We start from the raw sequence: 22652 nt of genomic DNA, 5'->3' as shown, positions 1-22652 counted from the left end.
CGCCTTCGGCGCGAAACATGCAGCCTAAGTCGCTGTATAAGAAACTGAAGCTTTCAGTAATGCGAACGGGGTCTGGGGAGCGATATTCCAGAAGTAGCCTATATGTGATGCGATAATCCAATAAGCCCCCTGTCGATGTCAAAACGTCGTTCCCGCCCCAGCTTAAATTACCCCCCCCCCCCACTCTTAGGAAGCGTCCGGAGCCCCTGCCTCGTGGGCAATGTTGTAGTGGAGTGGTATCTCCAAAGGTTTTTTATGCTGAACAAATAAATGCTTCAGTGCACATATTCACTTCGCATAGGCCTATTGCATCTTCGTTTAGAATTTTGATGTAGTTTTCACTAAAGAGTAACAAAATTGAATTACTTATTTTTGTGTTAAAGTTGAAATGTTAAACCTTGTTCAAATTTTAGCTTACTGGTATACTTGTTCTGCAAAATTTAAACTAAACAAAGAAATGAACAAAAGTTTAAGATTGTTTGAACTTGTTAGATTCATAAAGTGTTTGATTTTGAATATGAAGGCGCTGTTTATCCAAATGACTTACAGGAAGTGAGATAAAAGTGCAGTAAACAAGAGTATTGGCCTAACTTACTATTGCAAAACTTTTTTGTATCAAACATGCCAGGTAACTGCTCTTGATAAAGTGTTGCAATTGATATTAGTTTTAAGGGTTGTGACTTCAATATTCGCCCAACAGTCATTTATCATTGAACTAATGGACAAAGTTTGTTTTGCAAGCTTACGTTAAGTATCGCTCAAGGGTGCATGCCATTAGTTGCAAACAACAACACGTAAACGTGATAATTGGCTTGTATATAGAATTTTTCCAGTTGTAAATTTTCTTGACAAAACACCAACCGCTAAACCATATCCTGCATTCCGGTGACTTTTTCGTCAAGCAAGATAATTTTCTTCCCTGAAGACATGGATGTGTTTTAAACTGTTTTGTTGCTAGCACTCAAAGTGATGTTAAAATAATTTGTTTTACGTGCTAAATAACCTACCCGGCGAAACCGCAATCAAATAATGTCGAGCTGGACGGTTGTGTTACGGTCGGTTGCAGATATAACACTAGTATAGATTACGGGCATAACGGCATAACCTCATTTCGTGGTTTTTATCACGTAATCAGTTGCACCAATAACAACAACACGTACCGTGGGCACCGAGTACGACGATTTTTTTCTTTTTAACTTTTTGTTCATCTTTCTCGAATGTTCGAGAAAGTGCGAACACAAAGACAAACGAGAGGCCACTCTATTGTTTTGGTCGTAAATATCTTTGCTCTTTTTTTGCTGACTAATTTGAAACTGATATGCTTCTGAAGTTGCAAAATCATGGGTGACATTGCGGTGCTTGTAGGTCAATTATTGGAGGATCTTCAGACAGTAGCGTATCCAGGGGGGCACTTGGTTACGTGTCCCTTAAAGCAGAATAAAATGTATTTTTTCTCAGTTTTTGCGATTTGATTCGTTCAATCCCATTGCACGGACATAGCTAACGATAGGGCATGTGTGTTCCAAGTCAGTAAGTGATTTAGAAGAAACCGAAAGAAACGTGGTCACAAACCTTCAAAACTGAAAAATACTATTTGCTAATGCACCTTGATGCAAAAATGCTAATGCTGTTTTCTTGAGTAAACAAATTCTCATGCAGCTACTTCAAATTCACTAACAGAAAAAAACTTTCCAAAGTCTTTCTCTGTTTGAACAGTTACCACTTTCCATTAACGAGCTATCGTACTCAAAACAGTGTCGAAGAATAAATGTTAGAAATGCCGGTAAATCAGATATCATTAAAAAACGGTTAGATTTATGTGGAATTCGATTTTAAAACAAGGCTTTTGAATGTAACGTCCACAAAAACCTTGCTTTAATTTGGGGATTACTTTGGCTTGTAGTTATAGCCACTGTATTACAAAGTGTGCGTTTTAAACTGCACCTTTGAAGACAAAAAAAATCGAAAACCGACTAAAAAATTGCAAATTTTTCAAAATTGTTGGGGACAAGCATGTTATCTCCTATTTTTGTCATGCCACAAAGTATTACATTGTTCATTCTACTTCCTATATCTTTGATTCGACTGAATTCTAATGTCCCCAAACTTCTTTGTAAATCCGCCAATGTTTTCAGATAGAAAGCGTGAAACATCTGTTACCAACAGTTATTCTCGAACTGGAAAAGTCTTTGAGAGGTTACTCAGGGCTGTTTTGCATGGTAAGTTATAAAGCAGTGGTTCTCAATCTCAACCTTTTATTTGACACGCCTCCATTTAGCTATGACCAGATGCTTGGTGCCCCCCTCCTAGTTTTGAACAAGTGTAACATCAAAAGCAATTCTGTTTTTGTGTAATTTTATTGAACATTTTACTTTTTACATGTTAGTGAGATACTTGAAATAGCTCCTCTGCAATTACATTTTTAATGCATGGTTCAACTCTAGAAATTGTGCAACGTTGTTAAGTCTTCAACTCTCAGTCTGTTCTTGGTCTTGCAAAAGCAATTACAGTAGAAAGTTGAGCTTCACAAAGAAATTTCGATCCGAGCACTTAGTAGACTAGTTGAATAGCCTGAATTGAAAGTGAGGCGAGTAAGTAGGCTAAATTAAAAAATTTCAATTTTCAGTTTTTTGAATTCTCACTTGGCATTGGGGTAAAACCACAAGACAAAACTCTTTTTTTTGGTTCTTCAAATATATTTGATGGATTTCCAGGTTTTCATCTATATCTGTTTGTCGTATCCAGGCTTACACCCGGTGGTTGAAGATTTAGATTAAGTGGACGGGAAGGCAAGGAAGCCAATCTTCGTGTCCACAAAAAAAATCTATATCTGAAACCTATTTCATGAATTTTGCTGTCAAGACATTTGGATGAGTTGTTGCTTGATTTGTTCACTCAAACTTATCATCCGCAGCATCTAAATTACTGAAGCTCATCGCATTTCCTTGACCAACTTGACTCTTCCAGAGGTCTTTGTTTATCAAAGTTTCAATCAACGTGTTTCTTTGGACAACCATTCGCGTGGAACACCCAAGTTTTTACGATCAGAATGCATCCGTGCTTTTACATTACACTTACACAGATGCAGTAATGTACGCGCATACAAAAAATATTGACGCCGTCAGCGTAAAGGCAAACGTTCGAAAAACCATACGCCGTATGCGTCAACGTAACTTGTAAAAAAAGTTGGCGGCGTCAGCGTCAGCGCATACACTAGCGTAAACTGATTTTGTTTGCTAGGTGCCAAACATTCACACGGTATAAACCACTCGAAACCAACAAGTTTTATTTTGAATTTCCACGAAGAAACACAAGCATCTGAAAGTGTTCATCTGACATTTTGCTGTGTTTTGGTTCCAATATGTCTTTGCCCATTGAAAACATTCTTTCAACTGCAGCGCTGGAAGGTATTGGCGTGTTGTAGCGAAAAAAATACATTAAAAAGTAGCCTATGCGTTGACGCTATGCGCTAAAAAACGCGAAAATTTACGGCGTAGCCTCAAAAAAATGTGGCCGCAAGCGTTAGCGTAAACAAAAAGTCTACGCCGTAAGTATGCGGCCTCGAATTTGCGGCGTATACGTAAATCTCTGCACAGATGATTGCAAAGAGGACTGTAAAAAGCTCCAGTTTTATGAACCCCCAGCTTTGGTAAAGTTGAGCGCTCTGATAACTAAGTTTAAGACCCCATTATTAGTATACAGGAGGCAAAGTTTTGGATTCTAAGGCTTTGTGATAAATAATGTAACAAATAATAACACTAAATGGATTTTATTCCTTTTCACATGCCGCATCATGAAGCCAGATTGCAGAGCAAATGCAACAAATAATACGTCTGCATATTATAACGATCCCAATATAACCTGCATATAATATGAACTGCAAAAAATAGTTTGCAGACATGAAAATCACTGTATAGGTCTACTACAAAAACACTAAATATCGTTGTAGAGCTTGTGCCCCCATGAGAAAGGCCTGACGCCTCTTTAGAGGAGCATGCCCTCCGGTTAAGAACCACTTAAGGCTTTGAACCACTGATGCAGGCCTTATTGCCGAGATTTGGTTTTAACGAGGTTTAGTTGTAAACCATTTTATAGGATCAGTGCCGGATTAACGGGGGAGGGGGCGGACTGGGCTGAAGCCCAGGGCCCCCAATTTTTGGGGGCCCCACCTCAAAGAAAAAAATCTATTAATTTTTTTAGTTGCACAGCTGGAGATTGCTGCTTTAATTCCTGGAGATTGCTGCTTTGATTAATAATTATTTTTTTGCAAAGTTTTGAGTAACCTGTAGGCTACTGGGTATGGTAAATGAATTTCAGGCTACAATTCGAACGTGAGGTAGCCTTACGTCACATGATGAAGCACTTGTGTCTATTTTTGATTTTGTGCTTGTGCGTACAATTTGTTTGGAAAGCTGCAGCTATTTCGTCTTGTTATTTTCCACAATGAAATCGCAAGACAATGATCACATGCTGTTGTCTGCAGTGGGTTTCATCATATTTACGCAGGTGAAATATGACGTGACATTTTACGTAGGTGAAATATGACGTGACTATTAGTGACGTTTTGAAAGTCCGCCAGAGGTAACAACATCTTTTCTTATCATAGGCTACAGCCTACAATGCAACTGACAAGGCATGTTTCAAATAATTCCACCAGCACTGCAATAAACTAATTGTGTTGTTAACCTGATGTAGTTTAGTGAACAATGTCTTTACTTTAGAATATTACTTTTTTCCGTTTTTGAGGGGCACATAACAAGATTCTTATCTCTTTTAAATTTTCTGAATACAAATGCCTTATGCCGCCGACCAAGTTAATAAAATTTTATTAAGCGATCTAAATTTGCAAAAAAAAGAAAACAATATTGTATGTTTTTATCGTTTTTTTTTTTGGTGTGCACGTGACCAATTTCTTGTTCAGATTTTGCTCACTTTGTTTCTTCAAATTGTTTAAACTGGAATCTTAAATTTCTTTTGACTATTTTCTTTTTTGTTTTCTTATAGAGTTTTCCTGTTTTAGACGTTTTTCACGAATTCATTTTACAAGTAAGCCCCACCCCACGACGAGTAGGCCTAACAAAAAACTAGCATGGTCAAACAACCTCGTGCAACTTTTGCCATGTATTATTGAAAATCCACTTCAATGACGCATTTCTATTTAGCGACATCTAGAGGACAGAGAATTCTAAACAAGCAACAATTCAACAAAAGAAATGAAACACTGTCGAACTGGATGAGAGAAGAAAAGATTCGCCCTGTTGGTGTTTGGCTAAATTAATAATTTGAGAGTAGGCTACAGTATCTTCAATGTTATAAACCTAAACGCCTAATTGACAATGGCATGATTTAAGGGTCTGAAGAGAAGGCATATGGTGTTTTTCTATACGCTTGTTGACACAAAAGCTAGTTGACTTAAAATGTGACTCAAACTCAAAAACCTGAATTAAAACGTTTGCAAGTTTATTTTTGGATTTGGATCAAAATTCGTCAGATTCAGATCAATAAACCAAGAAACTGCAATAATCAAATTTAGTTGAAAGAAAATTCAATGCAAGTTTGTCCAAATTCTAGCGTTCTAGGCATCGCCATTGTTTGAACTGTCCACGAACATTTTTTTGTGCAGAGTGGTGTAAAAAAAACCCAAGGACGAATAAACCATACTTGAATAAGTTTATTGTGCAGGTATTGTTAACCTGATATAGTTGTAGCGGACGCACATGTCGCGGTTTGCTCATATAGGCTATAGCCGTCAGTGTAACGCCGACATCTCCAACGCTGTAGTGGTGGAGATGATCGGAGCACATGGTCTGCAGTTTTTCATATGCGAGTTTATTTTAAGTCCAAGCGGGAAGTTGAGACGCAGCACAGCTTCAAAAAAAAAAAGAAAAAAATGAACCCACAGAAACATACTGTAGCCAACATCAAAACATCACCAGATCAAAAACAAAAGTCGACCGACCCATACCTTCTGCAGAATTTTGGCGCAAATTCTACGTTAGAGAATATCTTTCTCACCGGCACCAAACAGTGGATCGGATTATTGTAATGCGTCTCTTGGATAGGCCTATACGGTTTTGAGACCTCCAACAACACAAAGAAACAAGCCAAGTAGGTTGAACTGAACATAGTCTTGAGTTCTGTTAGTTTATTGTGGCAGAAAGGTTGCAAGATCACAAGGTCGAGGTTACAAGGTCACAATATCTAGGTTACAAGTTCACAAGGTAACAAAGTCATTTACTAAATTTAGTGCGCAGATACACTTCAATCCTAAGTAGAGTTGGTGTAGGAGACAGTTCAGTCGACTCACTGAAGTCAGCCGGGCTTGAAGTGATAAATCCATACAAACAATAATCCAAATGAAATTTGAAAATCAATTAAATAGAAAGAAAAAGATAAAATATAAAAGAACAATGATACTACGCCATATAGGCTACGATACGCTATAAAATAGGCATTAAAACAGCCATTTTCATCAATTGTGAATGTTTAAAAAATAAATTTTGCTTGAATAAAGACTGCTAAACATGCAAAGTAAACTTGAAATCTGGTTTAAAACCCTGCATGCAGTGGCTATAACCAATTGGATTTTTGTATGTTTGTACTTTGCTGGCATATAGCCTACGGTAATTGATTGAAGTTATAATGAAGACTAAAAACTATAAAACAGCCATTCAAGGTTTCTGATTGTTTCAACTGACGTCATTTGGTTCAGCGTTGGTTTCAGCTGAGTCACCTCCAACAAATGTTGCTATTAAAATGTATTTGAATTGTATGAAAGAAAATAACGAAGTCTGATCGATGGATAATTTCAACCATAGCCAATAATAATAAAAAAAAAAAACATCCCCTCTGGATAAGTTGTCCGCCGTGGGAATAATATCAGCTGTTTAGAAGCATATCAAAACCATTTGATGCGGCAACATATACAATTTCAACAATTCCTCACAAAAATTTTTTTTGGAGGGGCCCTGGGCCTCCCATAAATCCGCGCCTGGCTACTTGTAGATAATAGTGTTATGGTTTTATTTATTGTCGCTCTAAAAAAGCTAAGATCTTTTAGCGACAAGCTCATTTTTTATGTCAGGTTTAAAATATTATCACATTATTATAGGCTACTCGACGTATTCTCATTGGGTCATGCAAGAAAGAACACAATCGATACCGTTTTTAAAGTTTTTGGTTTGACCCGACCTAGAATCGATTGCAGATTTACCAGCACCAGAGCCGAACACGAAACTACTCGGCCATTGAGCTGGTTGCTACTAGGAAAGTACTACAGTAGGCTACGCACGATGGCTGTACTCAGTGGCGGCTCGTGACTTTTGGCCATGGGGGTGCTGTAAATGGCGATGTTAAATATGACGTCATGAAGTGACAGGAACGGACGAGCGCCGAAGGCGCGAGCCTCCTAGGGGGGTCTGGGGGCATGCCCCCCCAGAAAACTTTGCACTTTTATATGCTCTAAAATGCCATTCCTGGTGTTTTCAGGACAAAAAATAAAAATTTTAAGCAGTTGAAAATGTGGATTTTTAGAACTTTGAAACAAAAAAATTGTTTTTTCTTAATACTTTAGCTGCCAGCGTTTTGAAAAAGTGAGAGGAGTTCTCCTCTTCTTCTTGTTGCCATGGTAATGAAAAAATAGGTTGCCAAACTATTGAAATGCACTTTGAAATTTCGGAGCAAATCGGTGTTGCAATTGATCGGCGAAATGACAATTGCATTTACAAGCGCCGCGCCAGTCAGCAAATCAGTTTTTTTTTACATTGAATCAACTTGTTCAGACGTGAAGTCTATGCAAAGAAAAACGATAGGCCAATTGGTTGATTCAACGTATTCAGACGTTGAATCAATGTAAATACGAACTGTTAGGCTAATTGGGTTCTTTGAACAAATCCAATGGCTTTAGTAAATGTTTCTCAATTAAAACCTGTACCTAGTCAGCAAAGTTCCCTTTTGTACATGATTTCAACGTCTGGCGATGTGAAATGATACAAAAATGAAAAAATTTGCAGGCCAAGTGCCAGGCTACCGTGCCGACGTTGCACTTGGCCTGTTGCACCTATAGGCTACCATGTTTGGTTTGCCTCTATATGACATACATTCAAAAGTTTTGTTGACATCAAAAATTCTTTGACTGTTTTGAGTTACAGCATCTTTTTGTGAAAAAGGTTGTTTTGATATAAAGCAATTATTTTGAAGAGTCTGTTCAAACTACTAACTTACAGGCTGAAGGCACTCAAAAGCAAACAGTGGATGACATATATTTCACATATCATATTTTTATTATTATTTATTTGCTTCAGACAAAGCTGTCCATATCCAAAACAACAAAATAATACACAAAATGCAAATGCACAAAGGTCACAGAGAGCCACTTTGGATGCAGTCAATTTAAAAGCTCACTAAATAGGCTATTTACTGTTACAAATTTACATACAATGAGCGTTGGAAGAATTGAAAGTATTCAGAACGATAAAAACAATCAGATGACATCAGGCCTGATATAAAACAATTTGAGGAATGAATGCAATGCATAAAATCATCAAATAACTTATTTAAAAAATGAACATATTATTACCATAAAAATGTAGGACTAGCAGTAAAAATTGCCTTTGAACATTGATTTTGTTGTGATTTGCAGTAAGCAACTACCCTGACAGCAAAATCTGCCATTTTTACATTGATTCAACATCTGCAGACGTTGAATCAATGTAAAAATGGTGGATTTTGCTGTCTGGGTAGTCATAAAACATTGAGAGCTATAAACCTTATTGTTACTCAACGCAAAAAGAAGGTTTACTAGCTGGACGCATATTGGACATATGTGTCTAAATGCCACTTGTACTATGAGACAACTTTTTTTCCTCCTGATCAAGACATTTTTCCTCTGATCAAGACATCTTTCCCAACAGCTTTTCCTCTGACTATTTATGTCAAATACCGTGATATCTTCTTCAGCTCTCTTCTTTTATTCCCGCATCTACATGAGTTTAAAATATATTATTGTCTTATTTCATTTTTAGGTAAAATTTTTCACAAAAGTTGCGGTACTTGTTTGCATAAATACGAGCAGTTTCCTTTACAGTACAGTAGGCTATGCTATTATCAGGTACGATACCATGTAAAACATCGTAATCTTAATGTTAAGCAACAGAAAGCAAGGTTGTTAAAACTAACATTTAAATTGGGTGATCATTTATTTTTTCTCACCTCATATTCCACTTGACTTTCACTTTCATATCCAAAATTACTTGTCTCTGCCAAAATACTTATATATGGTTTGACAAATCAATGTTGGACAACACATTTTATAGATTGGAAAGTTTCAAATTAACTTATTTACAACCTAACTCAATAACGCAAATCTGCAATTTATATATACCATTAAGGTTTGATCTGGCATTATGGATTTGATGTTTCATACAGTAGGCCAGTGCTCCGCAACCTTTATTTACTCACGGCACACTTAAAAACTCTTTAAAGTTCTGCGGCACAATTTGGCCGACACATACTCAAAATGTAAAAAAAAACTATAGCTTAATTTATTAATGAGATATTTGCGCTTGTTTCAATGAGCACAGTCGCTGTATGTTTGGCTCAATATTTGAAAGAGCAACTCGAAGTTCACCATCAATTTCTTTTAAGCAGGATCTTTTATCGTTTTTGATCAATACCAAAGTAGAAAAACTTTGTTCACACAAATAAGTGGTGCAAAACTGGAGCAGAATTTTAATAGCAGCCTGCGAAATTTGCTTATATTCTTCTTCAATTGAAATCCAAAACTCATCAAGTGGAACATCGCTGAATTTTAATCTCAAAGTTCTATCATTTCGTAGTTCAAGAAAGTTTTCTCTAACAGGCAAAGTCAAGTCTTGCGTTGATATTTCAGCATTAGCCGCAAAAGGATTTCGGATCCAATCGTATTGTTCCGTGTTAATTGTGAAAAAGTAATGGTCATATTTCTCATGCAACAAAGTTAAGTGCTCTTTGGCCAAATCAAACACCAATTCTTTATCAATACTATTTAGGTTGCTTCTGGGAAACATTTTCAGTGATCCCCTTTTTAACTCGTTTTTCCAGAGTACTATTTTCTCTTTAAATCCTCTTATCTTGTCAGAACATGTCAGTATGTTTTCACCTTTGCCTTGCATTTTGATATTGAGTTCATTCAAGTGTTCAAATATGTCGGCCATGTATGCAAGTTTGGCAATCCAATGATCATCTTCAAGATGTTTATACAAATCATGGTTGTTCTGATTTAATAAGAATTGACTTATTTCATGCCGTAGTTCGAAAAGTCTTGCGAGAACTTTTCCCCGGGAAAGCCAACGCACAGAAGTGTAAAATAGCAGTGATTGATGTTCTGATCCCATTTCTTCGCATAGCAATGAAAAAATTCTTGAATTCAAAGCTCTTGCTTTAATAAAGTTAACAATTTGGATACAGTCGTTCATTGTTTCTGTCAGCTCCGTTGGCAAATGTTTGATCATCAAGGCTTCCCTGTGTAAGCAGCAATGCGTAAGTTGAATGGCTGGATTTTGACGTTTTACCCATGCAGCAAAACCTCTTCCTTCGCCCACCATTGCTGATGCACCATCTGTGCAAACATTGATGCAGTTATTCCAATGGATACCATGGGCTATGAAAAACTCGTTGGTCACTCTAAAAATTTCCTGGCCAGTCGTTCGTTCTGGAAGTTCTTTGCAAAATGAATACTCGTTTGTTATGGAGTCGCCATTGACAAAACGTACTACACTTAACAGCTGTGCTTTTTTGTTAATATCTGTTGTTTCATCAATCTGAAGAGAAAACTTCCCAGACGTTTTTAGTTTATTAATTAGAGTTTCAAGTATATCACCAGACATATCATCAATTCGTCTTTTAATAGTTTCTGCAGACAATGACACTTTCCGTACCTCTTCAACTTCCTTTGGTCCAAGCATCAATCGAACAATTTCTAGGCATGCTGGTTTTAAGAGTTTTTCCCCAATACTATGCGGTTTTTTCTGTTGTGCAATCAGTTTTGCTACGTGATAACTAGCTTCTAATGCTTTTTCCGAAATTGTGAAAGACGATTTCATAAAGTGTTTTTGCTTTCTATTTTGACTTAAAATCCGCTGAAAGAATTTCTTATCCTTGTTGGCATAATTGACATGTTTTGTTTGTAAGTGGCGGATAAGTTTACTTGGAACCATTGCTTGATTTGCAAGTTGCTCTCCACAAATTACACATTGTGGTTTCGGAGCTTCTTCGTTACCACACCAAGTAAATCCAAACCGAAGGTAATCTGCTTTGTATTTCCTCTTTAAAACCTTCGGTCTTTTTGCAACATGGCTTGTACTAGGCATGCTATCTGGTTCTATTGATCTTTTCAAGAACTTATCCATTAGATTTTTAGTTAATTTTAGTTTTCAAGGATTTTCTTAAGGACTGCAAATGAATTAGCTTATTAGCTCACAATAAAGCGAAGCTAGAAAAATACAAGGAAACAAATACGAAAATTTTTATTAAACACTGCTGACTGACAATTCGAAATGACCTATCCTGACTTCTAAAAACAGACTAACCACGTTAACTAGCCTTTTTTTAAAACTAGGGCTGCCTTCCCATTGCGAAAACTTTAATTGTAAATACAAGGAAACAAATACGAAAATTTTTATTGAACACTGCTGACTGACAATTCGAAATGACCTAGCCTGACTTCTAAAAACACACTAACCACGTTAACCAGCCTTTTTCAGAACTAAGGCAGCCTTCCCATTGCGAAAACTTTAATTGTGAGTCATAAAAACATCATAAATACACAGTGGGAAGTCTAGCTGGAGTTTGAGTTGTCTTGCAGTGGTAAAGCGCGAATTTTTAAAACATAAAACTCCTTTCTTTTCAAAAAGTATGTTCTGATGATAGTTATCCCGCGGCACACCTAGCATCGCCTCGCGGCACACCTAGCATCGCCTCGCGGCACACCGGTGTGCCGCGGCACACCGGTTGCGGAGCACTGCAGTAGGCTATGCAGTTTAAAGATTCATAGCCTATTCACTGTTGGCATATACCGGTAGTTTAGTTTATTTTTCATCATTAACGTGTCTGGAATGAAAATGGTTGTGAAAGCTACAATATAGACCTAACATCAATACGGTATACGAACATGCCAATAAACAGGAAAAGGTAACCAGTTAATGCTATGCATAGGTCTATCTATACTGAGAGATGTTAAAGAAAATAAATGTAGCCTATGCTGTAAGCATCTGTTCTTAGTCCAACATCATAATTGTCTAAAAGACTGACGTCTAGGTCTAACTCTACAAAAATACTTAATTTACATTAGTCTAACTCTAAACAGCTCAAAAAGCAACTGCAAGTTAGTGAGGGAGAACACACATTTAAGGCGCGTTCACACTACAGTTATTTTCGCCGCAGCAAAGCGAACCTTTTGTTTGTTTTATTGTCGCCTGGTGTCGCTCACTTGTAGTTGCTTTGCTTCAGTTTCACAAAGTGAGCGTGTGACAAAGATCGATCCTGAGCGTTTTTTCTGCTCAGCTGCGCTTGGTTTCTGCGTGACGTCATGCGTGTTTTTGGCTCGAAAGTTGATTTTCTGAGTCTCGGGTGTCTGCTTCGCTTAGGCTGGAGTCTGGACAACTACCCTGTTTGAAGCTGGTAGTTATACAGGGATATTGAATAGCCTGGGAAAGTTTCTGTAGCAGATCAGGCAATTGCTGGGTCTCAGTAAGTTATTTTGGCTTTACCTAGGACTGTAGTTAAGGAAAATTATTATAAAATGAGTATGGTTAGGCTACCTAGGACAGCAAGCTTGTACCCAAAGTGCTCAGTTTCATGACCAGTGAATCAGGAATATATCCCAATTATTTTAGTTAGAATCTGTAGTTAGAACAGTAACTTAGAAAGGGTATCATTTAGATCATAACATTATTGTAGCTAGCTCTACTAGTTGTTACGGTACTCTCAGTAAAAAAATGAGCACATTTTTCAACAACAACCAAAAATTGGAAACTTTAATTTTGGCCGTACAAGGCTTTTCATGTCTTTGGGATTTGAAGACACAGTCCTACCACAACCACAACAGCCGTGAGAACGCTTGGGTGCAAGTTGCGGCTCAATGTAATTGCCCTGATGGTGAGTCTTGTAGTACCTAGTACCAGTATACTGTAATATTAGAGTGGTCCTTATTTGTTAACTTTTGAATTATAACTACATATAAGGACCACCCAATATAACATAGTGTAAAAGTGTTTTTTGGGGTATATTTAGAGTATTATTGCTTTTTGTAGTTTATTGTATTTGAAGTGCATAATAACAATGTGAGATCTAAACCAACATAACCCAGACCAGACCTCTATGGTTGCATCCTACAATACATGGATCCAAGTAAAATTTATCATCTGCATTTCTCCTAACATTGAGTAACCACAGTTACTTTAGAAGAGACATATCAGATTCACCGTATTACTCAATGTTTTGCTTGATAGGATACTTGTTTTTTAGCCATGTAACTGTTCATGGTAGCCTATTACAGGACCGAACATGCAGGACAAGTCAGTGTATGGATGAGTCATTAATATGTATCATGTTAGATGAAAATATGCTTGTTTAGTTTCAGACTGTTCAAAAGTGTGGAAATCACTTCGGGATAAATACAGACAAATAAAGAAAAAAATCCCTCGATCTGGCGATGCAGCTGCCACTAGCAAGCCGTGGAGTTTGCTCAACATTACGAGTTTTCTTGACCCAGTCATGGCATATAGAAAGTAAGTATTTTCAGGCATTGCTTAGCCTATGTGGTGCAAAATAAATCAATCTGTACCTGTATGTAGCCTACATTTCTCTCAATCAATATGTATTTCACACAAACGTATGTTGCCATAACTGAAAGTTAATTGCTCAAGGATAAGCCTGCTATGTCACTGAAATGTTTTGTTGCGTACAGGCCCGGATTTAGGGGGGGGAAGAGGGGGAAGTTGCCCCGGTCCCCCCGACTTTTGAAGGGCCCCCTATGTGGAAAAAAATGTGATTTTGTGTTATTTTTTCCCTTTTGGCCTTTAAAGTTTCTGCAAAATGCTGTGCAGTACTGGACTGATGCTACTGTAGACGTAGAGATGGTTTTTCGCGCCGTAGGCTTGAAAAATTTTTTTTGCACGGGGGCCCCCCGATCTAAAAGTGCCCCAGGCCCCCCGATCTAAAAGTGCCCCGGGCCCCCCATCAGCTAAATCCGGCCTTGGTTGCGTACCCAATACTGAGGCTGTTCGAAACGAAATTCTTTTTAAAGATTTTTGCTCCGAAACGAAACCAAGAAAAGGAATTTTGTTTCGAACAGCCTTAATGCGAATTCACTTTGATGTATAAGTTTTTGGCACTTTTTATATTTCCAAACTCTTGTATATTTCGTTTCGAACACAGAACGAAACGAAATGGCTTGGACTTCGAAATGAAACGAATTTCTCTACTCAGAAATTATTTCGAAACGAAATCAAGAAAAGGAATTTCGCTTCGAAACGAAATATTTTTGTTTCGAATAGCCTTACCCAAATACCCATGGCACTATAAGTATACAAATGTTTTCACAGAACTACTTCTAATCTGACGTTTGGAATCTCAGAGGATCTTCAAGAAAAATCACCTCTTACAGAAAATGAAGCTGACTGCCACATTGCTGGAGACATACAAGCTGACGCTCAGTCAGTTTTTAATTCATTGCCTGACAACAGCCAATCATCGGAGGCTCCAAATGAAAATGTCACTCTTTCTCTTGAGGACAGCGAGCTTGCTTCAGTAGAATCATCGCCAATTTCATTGAACCAGCGTATGAGTTCAGGTAAATAAGCTGAAGTAGGCTACGCCTTGCGGCCTGTAAATGCTGAATTCATCGCAAATCGTTTGTGGGTTATGTTGTGTGTGTTTATGGACCTATTAACAGATGTCAGTGGCTTAGCACCCGACTCAAGATCAAGCGGCGCCGGTTCGGTTTTTGGGGTGTGCGTTTGAGAGACGCATTTTAGGACTGCTTACCATTCAGCGGCACCTAGTGGATGGAACATTTCTTCGCCAACAACTATAGGAATAGGAAACTTCACTCTGTCAATCTCGGTAACCAGTCCTGTTTCAAAAGCCTCTACAAGTAGCCTATGCGAAACGGGCATATTGAGGCTTCGTCAGTCTGAGGATAAAGATTCAAAAACCAACCAAACACGTCTTCATATTGCTTTACGTCTTTCACAGATACTTGTACAAAGCAAAAGAAAAGAACTGGCGGTCGCAAACGCAAATTAAGCGATTGTACGACATCCATTGCTAGCTTTTGCATGAAGGAGTTAAAAGACATACAAAAGGAAGCAGGTAACCAAACTATCTGCTGTTTTGAAACTACAATAGCCTACCTTTCTTTGCCATAATAAACTTCAAAATGTTCAGTAGTTAATTTCTATTCAGTAGGCCTACTCAACTTTTAGCTAGACCCCGGCTATGAACATGAAATTTATTTTTCCGCTTTGTTGGTCAGAAATACAAATATACTGAACTGGCATCGCAACCTCGAGAACTCCACACAAGTTTGAAAGCACATGAATTAATTTAACACAATTTGTTGTTAACACCTATTGTTAACAATATTTGTTAACACCTATCCTCACAAGCAAGCAATTTCCTGCTGCAACCAGAGAGCAAGTTTACTCCAGTTGTATGAGGAGTGTCATGCTCTATGGCTCTGAAACGTAGGCTACTTTAGCAAGCACCGTCAAGCGCCTACAACGTAATGACAGAGCGATGGTAAGATGGACCTGCCTAGTCAAGCCTAAAGACAACATTCAGTTTGAGACTCTTCTATCAAAGCTCAAACTAAAAGACATCAGTAAAGTCCTCCAATTAGGCAGACTGAGATGGCTTGGTCACGTTGAGCGTAGCTCAAGCTGGATCTCACAGGTCAGATGTGTCAACATCGCAGCACAGCGGGGTCAAGGTAGACCAAAACTTTCTTGGGAAGAACTTGTAAAACGTGACCTTGTAGCCCTGAACATGGACTCTGCCAACCCAATAAATCGCGAGGTGTGGAGGGGAAGACTTCGTTCTCGACAGACAGACAGGCCACACCCTCGACATGAGGATTAATTCATGGCCTGTATAATCAAAATTGGTTGGTGATGATGTTATAATGTATCTGTTTTCATTTTTGCAGAACAAGAACATGATTCCACCGGCTCTTTCTTTGACTTTGTAGCAAAAGAGGCCAGACAAATGCCAAAACTAATCAGGATGAATTTCCAAAACGAAGTGATGGAGCTGGTTAAAACGTACACACAACAAGTGGAATTATTACATTGTAACTAGTAGCCTATTATATTAGTGTGCCATTTCTGATGTTTCTACATTTTTCATTGAAATACATTGTGATGAAACAAACTTGAAAATGGTTATTTCATGCTACAATTCATCTTAAGCTACGTGGTGCTCAGAGCTTTTTCATTTTGCCATGAAACTGCTCCAACGTTACTGAAATAATCTTTGAAAGATTCGCGTACATTCATGGCTTCAGATGAGCTTCGTCTTCCGATGCGACGCATTTGAGAAATGCCCTCCGTTCTCCATTCACCTAGGTGCACGGTCCCCATGGTCAGTAGAATTCGGACTTTGATATTGTGTACCACACTCACGTCGGAGAAAATTGTGAACAACAACGGCTGCCTTAACAATTTAAGAAGTAGGAGCAACTAGAAGAGGACGACGAAAACATCTAAGCTTTGAAGCTAATATGCCAAAAGCATTTTCTACAATTCGTTGCGCACGCGACAGCCTATAGTTGAATATTTTTTGATCATGAGATAGGCCTGAACCAGGGTAGGGTCACATCAAGTTTTGACTAAGGGGAAAAGCTTCATCTACAAATACAAACGGCATTGATAGTTGGTTTGTACCGTGTAGCGGTTTATTTGCTGGAAGTCCAAGCTGCCCACTGATTAACAGTTTTCCAAATTCAGACTGCGCGAATATAATAGAATCGCTATGTCGCTGTAATTTAATCTGCACAAATAACCTGTTTGGATAAGGCCCTTGTGTTTTACTTTCAAAGCCCGAGTGGAAAGGTTGCAGGAGCAAAATAAAATGGTCCCTCGTCTTTTACCATTATAATCCACACCCGAAATGTAAGCGACTAAGCGTACCATAAGGTGGGGCTACTTTGAACACATTTCACAGTTATTTGCGTGTATTTTTTAAAGTATTTATGCTAAATATCTCAAATTTGGTCATCATTGGGTGCAACATAGTCCATTTTGAAAAGTACTAAAAACACATTGATACAGCCAAACAAAACAATAGGTAGGGCTACTTTGAACACTGTCCAAAGTTATGCACACCAACATAGCGCTAAATCGCTAAAAAACACTAGATAACGAAAAAAAAAACACTAGATGCAATCGAAAAACACTAGATCTAGTCGAAAAACACCAGTAGTGGCACCATTGACACTGATCAAACAATTTTTACAGTGGCTGAAAAAAGCATTGTTGCGTCATAAAGGCATGAGCATTCGTTTTGCTTTGCCTGCGTTGAAACAACTGTAGTGTAGACACTTTTTTTTCTCGTCAAACGTTTGCTTCGCGTTGCTGCCGCGATGTTTTCTTATAGTGTGAACGCGCCCTTAGCTGTCTGACTAGCTTCGACTGACAGGGTTGCCAATCGTAATACCACTGGCTTACAGTCCAGCAGTTTCTCTCGTAAGAGAAGTTTCAAGACTACAACATGGCAACACTGGTACTGCAAAAAACGCAGTCCCTCTCCCAGCTAAAATCGTCACTTGTGAGAAATTTGCGCATGCGCAATACCACACAAACTAGCTGAAACTGGGACTGCAGTACCAGAGTTTCCGTACCAGAATTTGTTTAATGCGGTGATTTGTGCTATTGTTTTCTAGATATGACGATAGGTTTGATAAGATTTTCAAGAAATACACCTATATTAGGTTCTTCAATAAAGGTTAGGTTATACATTAAGTTATATGTGTAACCAGTGAAATTACGCTAGGGGGTGCTGCAGTACCGCAGCACCTTCTGACGAGCCGCCACTGGCTGTACTGGAACCCTTCACATGTCCCATGAAATTAGCCGATTACCCTCCAATTAACTTTAAAAAATTTGCTGCTGCTGATACCCTGAAGTAGTATTGGATATCTACGCTTAATTTTAGGATAGACATCCTTTTTTAATTTTTTTTTGCGTAGGCCTAGGCAGTGGCCCGCCAGACCTTCAACATTGGGGGGGCAAAATATTGACAGTGCAAGACAGTAGCATAGTAACAAGTTTTAAAAGGGGGGGGTGTTGACAGCCGGCGGGCGAAGCCCGATGGCGTGTTCGCCGAAGGCGACACTTAGCGGCAGGGGGTCTGGGGGGCCTCCCCCAGAAAATTTTGAAAAATTACTTTCAGTTTGGTGCATTATGAGAGCATTTTCAACAAAATTGTGGGTATGAATATTTCTGTAAAATGGTGCTGTCCGGTGGCATAGCAAAAGGATAAGATCATGTTTTCTTCGGCATTTTTCGGAAATAAAGCTAAAGTCTCTATGTTTTCTTGTTGCTAATTCCAGACTGAGATATTTGAATGTTTGGTATTGGCAAAACTCGCTCTTTTAATGCAGTTTCGTTTAAAATTAGACAAACTTTGTTTTTGAGACATAGGTTGATTGCTTTTTTTTGCGAGATTATTACACTTTTATTATTTATCAATTTTCTCCTTGGTTGATTCAAAAACGATCTTATTCAGGTAAGTCACTAGCTTTTATGCTCTGAAGTCAACCCAAAGTTTAGAAAATGTAACGGCATATAGGTCAGACATACATCTTGATGAGTGTCAAACAAAAAGCTTTGAGACAATGAAGTTACTTTAGGCTATTTCTGATATATTCAAGTTTTGTATAACGAATAGCTGTTTAGATGTTAATCTAGATCGAACAAGCGATCTCAGCAGTTGCAGATGGCTTGCATCCTTGCACAGTTTGACGAGAAATCACATCATAGACTAAAGCTTTTCTTGTAAACAATGTATTAACATCCGTAAATTCAATTTGAAAGGTTGAAACCCCTGAACCCCCCTCCCTTGGCTACGCCACTGGTGCAAGACATGCAAGACAGTGGTATATTATTTAATTCCTCTTGTTTTCTACCAGGGCTGGAAAAACTGTTTAGCTTCCCGGGAATCTGTTTTTTAGAGAAAAAATTTCCCGCGGGTTACAATCACGATAATGAGAACCTTATATTTTACTGATCTCCGGAGCTGACGTAAACCTTAAAAGTCATGTCGACATATTCTTGATGCCCCCCTTATCGAAAATTGTTCTTTGTATTACGGTACCGCTTTCTTCTTCTCTCGTATTGTCGCTATATGTTAGGGCATCCGTTGGTTAGCCACTGCCTGGTGTCGTCATAGATGAAAATTAGGCCTTCCATACCATGGGGTGGTCTATATAGCCGGCAATCCTTGATAATGTGGGCTGCCGTCTGCATTTCGCCACACTCACAAGCAGCACTCTCTGCCAAGCCCCAACCAGTAGCGCACCCAGCATGGGGCTAAGGGGGCTCAAGCCCCCCCCAAACCCGCCACAAAAAATGAAGTTTTTGTATGTTCACCATTTAACCCTATCTGTAGTGACACCGGCTTTATGAGGACGCCCCAATCTAGTAGTAAAATATTTTACAGAAGGAAATGTGCTAGAAATGTGAAATTTCTTGACTTTTAGTTTTTGTTCTTTGCAAATTTTCTAAACCTACACTGGTCATTTTTCTACATTTTTGCCCTTCACAATATAAGCATTTCGTCTCAGGTGGCTAGACATTTTCGTCCATGCTAGATATATATAATTTAATGTAAGGGCAATATAAATGTTCGTGCAATTACTTTGAAATGTAAAAACGCCAAAAAGTGCCTTATAATTATGAGAAAAAGTAATGTTTTGTTTAGTTTAGCATTACTTTGTGTTATAATTCGAAAATTTCAATTTTGAAGCTATTTTTGGGAAAGTAGAATAAAAACCGACTTTCTGACGCCTTTTCATCTCAAACACTTTATTCCAATAAATTTGTTGGATAAAAATTTAATTTCTATATGCACAATACACATGGCTATTATTTTGTAAAGTATTTTGGCTCTGTGATTTTCATAGCTCCCGTTATTAACGATTAATTAGCACGGGGCTAAGATAGCCCGTGACGTGCTTTCCGCGTACGAAAACAGCTCGTATTCAGATAGGGTTAAGTTATACCTTTTGCTTACAGGTTAGATATAAATAAGACACAACAATACAACAGGGAAGAGAACTATAACAATATATTTTACATATTTACAAATAGTTTTAACAGTCGAACGATTTTGGCTAAACTTTGAGCCCTCATCAGGAATCTGAAAATAAGGTAGGCTAATTAAAAAATGCGATAAAGTTCAACTTCTTGAAGGTAAATTTACATGAGGAAAAGGCAACTACATAACTACAAAAAAACTTGCACCACAGGGAACATGATACATCAAGTAAATGTTAAGAAGAATGGACGGGCCTCCAGCAAGTAATTGTTTGTTTGAATTTGGGTTGTAGCGTTAACAGTGCTTTTTGAATTTTGGATTTTGGTGTCAAATTGGGATTTGCCTTTGCGTAAAATTTTAAATGAGTCAGCAGAGAATTTTTGATCTGTGCAAAAAGAACACTCCATGGTAGGCCTATGGTCTTTGATGGCACCTTTATTTAACTCTCTAACGTTCAGATGCTCCCGTACTCTCGTGGTGTAAAACTGTATACGACATTTGAGCAGAGAGACGAAGGCGTCTGGGACTTTAATTGAAAATACCAACTAATTTTAAATGTTTTGTAAGTAGGAAAAATGTCCACATCAAATTTATTGTTTACACAATTAGTGTTTTGTTTCAAACTGTTTTCGTGCTAGTTGTTGTTTTCGTACTTATTTGTGTTGGCAAACGGAAAGCTAATTCTATTTTGTCATACATGACAAAAAAGTCGAGATCTATAGAAGATTGCGAGAGTCGACGTAGGAATGAGAGTGTTGATGGTTCTAATAGCATGGGGTTCACTAGGCCAACTTCTAATCTGATTGAGAGAACGAATACTGATGTATCGGCAACCGGTGGGTAGTGGGCCGTGAGTGCCTTTAAATATTAATCAAAGGGATGGGCATTGGCCTACTGTCACTATTGTCGCAAATCACTCGGCCGAAATTTCTGAATTAGCCCCCCCCTAAATTTTTTTCTGGGTGCGCTACTGGCCCCAACGCAACATGTCTGCACCATAGCGTCCAACACCAGTGAGCAAACGGTTACGCCTTGATGAGGCAAGTCTAGAGAGGCCATGTCCCATCTGGTTTTCGTACGGGGATCTGAATACTTGGCGAAGTGGGGACGTGCTGCTTGACCATTGTTCACACCTGCTTGACCATAGTTAACTAACCTTAACCCTAACCTAACTCTAACTCTAACCCTAACCCTAAAATGAATCGTCGTCGACCTAATGTCCTGTCGACCAACTGTCTTGTCGACCAATTGTCCTGTCGACCAAATGTCTGTCGACCAATCGACCGTGCACCAATTTTAATGGGTTAAAATTTTGGGTCTTTCCTAACGTTTTCCTAGATCACCTTCTGCATTGCGGACATAGCCTATCAACTATGTTTTTCTATAAAGTTTTAAAAGTTGTTTACTCTTTGTTAAAATGATGAATGTAAAAATTGTTTTGTTTGTTTTGTTTGTTTGTTTTGTTTTTCATATATTTATCCTGCATTGCGGGAAAGCGGACTTGAGCACTATGCATCGGTGTACGCCTTCCGACGTACACCTGACCCACGCTGCAGCCGACGGCAATGTCTGTTTCCGGTTGTCTACTTGCCCCAGACAATTGTTCACCAAATCAAACGTCATATAAAACCGTTCAGGTCTACTGAATCTTAGCGTATTAGGCCTACGTAATGGAATATTTCTAAAAGGTGAGCAGATTGCACGATCGTTTGCAGGACCTGTGGGGCATTGCAGCTGCAGCATAACATTACATCATCGTTAAATCTTTAATTACTTGAACAGGTGCTTGAATACCTTATCGTTGCTTATGGATTATTACGTCACAGTAACTGCTTACGTGCGTTTGAGATATTGCAAGCTATTCTCGTCATTCTTAAAATTGTTACTTGAGAGTTGGTCGCATATTTAACTGTTCTGCTTAGTGCTTGCCAGCTGGACGAAATTTCTGTCTTGATCCAAGTAATTTGCATTGTAGTGACAAGTTTAGTGGTGCATCGCGTTGCACCCCAATTTCGACAGCCGTGGGCTATTTTTACAGAAATACACTTCTCGAATAGACGTTTTCGGAAGAGTGTTTCTTTTCGGTCATTACATCCAGACGAACGCATCCGGGAACTTTATGTTACAATTTTCCCACGAAGAGATTATGGTTTACCGCTGTGACCACTATTCTACTTATGACTTAAATTTGGTACTACCCATTACTCGAAATCGGTCACTGGGTAGAGGCAATTATCGTAAAGTTTCTTGCCCAGAGAAACAACAGCAAGTGCGGGTGGCTGGAGTCGAACATGCAGGCTCTCGACTGCGAGCCAAACGTGCTAACCACTCGGTCACTGCTGCTCCGGAATTCCACC

At 38.5% G+C, this 22652-nt stretch overlaps 2 protein-coding genes across 2 annotated transcripts; one reads left to right on the top strand and one right to left on the bottom strand.

Moving 5' to 3' along the window:
* Nucleotides 1–9545: 9545 nt before the first annotated feature.
* On the bottom strand, nucleotides 9546–11387 carry LOC145776105 (zinc finger BED domain-containing protein 5-like). The gene has a single exon (XM_082587511.1). The coding sequence runs from the start codon at nucleotides 11385–11387 to the stop codon at nucleotides 9546–9548; it is 1842 nt and encodes a 613-aa protein (XP_082443637.1).
* A 2162-nt stretch (nucleotides 11388–13549) lies between these two features.
* LOC145776104 (uncharacterized) lies at nucleotides 13550–16338 on the top strand. Its single transcript, XM_082587510.1, has 4 exons — nucleotides 13550–13766; nucleotides 14583–14830; nucleotides 15235–15351; nucleotides 16187–16338. Exons 1-4 carry the CDS (start codon nucleotides 13753–13755, stop codon nucleotides 16336–16338), a joined length of 531 nt encoding a protein of 176 aa, XP_082443636.1. The 5' UTR covers nucleotides 13550–13752.
* The last annotated feature ends 6314 nt before the right edge of the window (nucleotides 16339–22652 follow it).

The sequence above is a fragment of the Aplidium turbinatum genome, chromosome 8, assembly GCF_918807975.1.
Source record: "Aplidium turbinatum chromosome 8, kaAplTurb1.1, whole genome shotgun sequence".
NCBI lineage: Eukaryota > Metazoa > Chordata > Ascidiacea > Aplousobranchia > Polyclinidae > Aplidium > Aplidium turbinatum.
The sequence above is the reverse complement of the archived record's forward strand: the minus strand, read 5'-3'. Positions and strand labels throughout refer to the sequence as shown.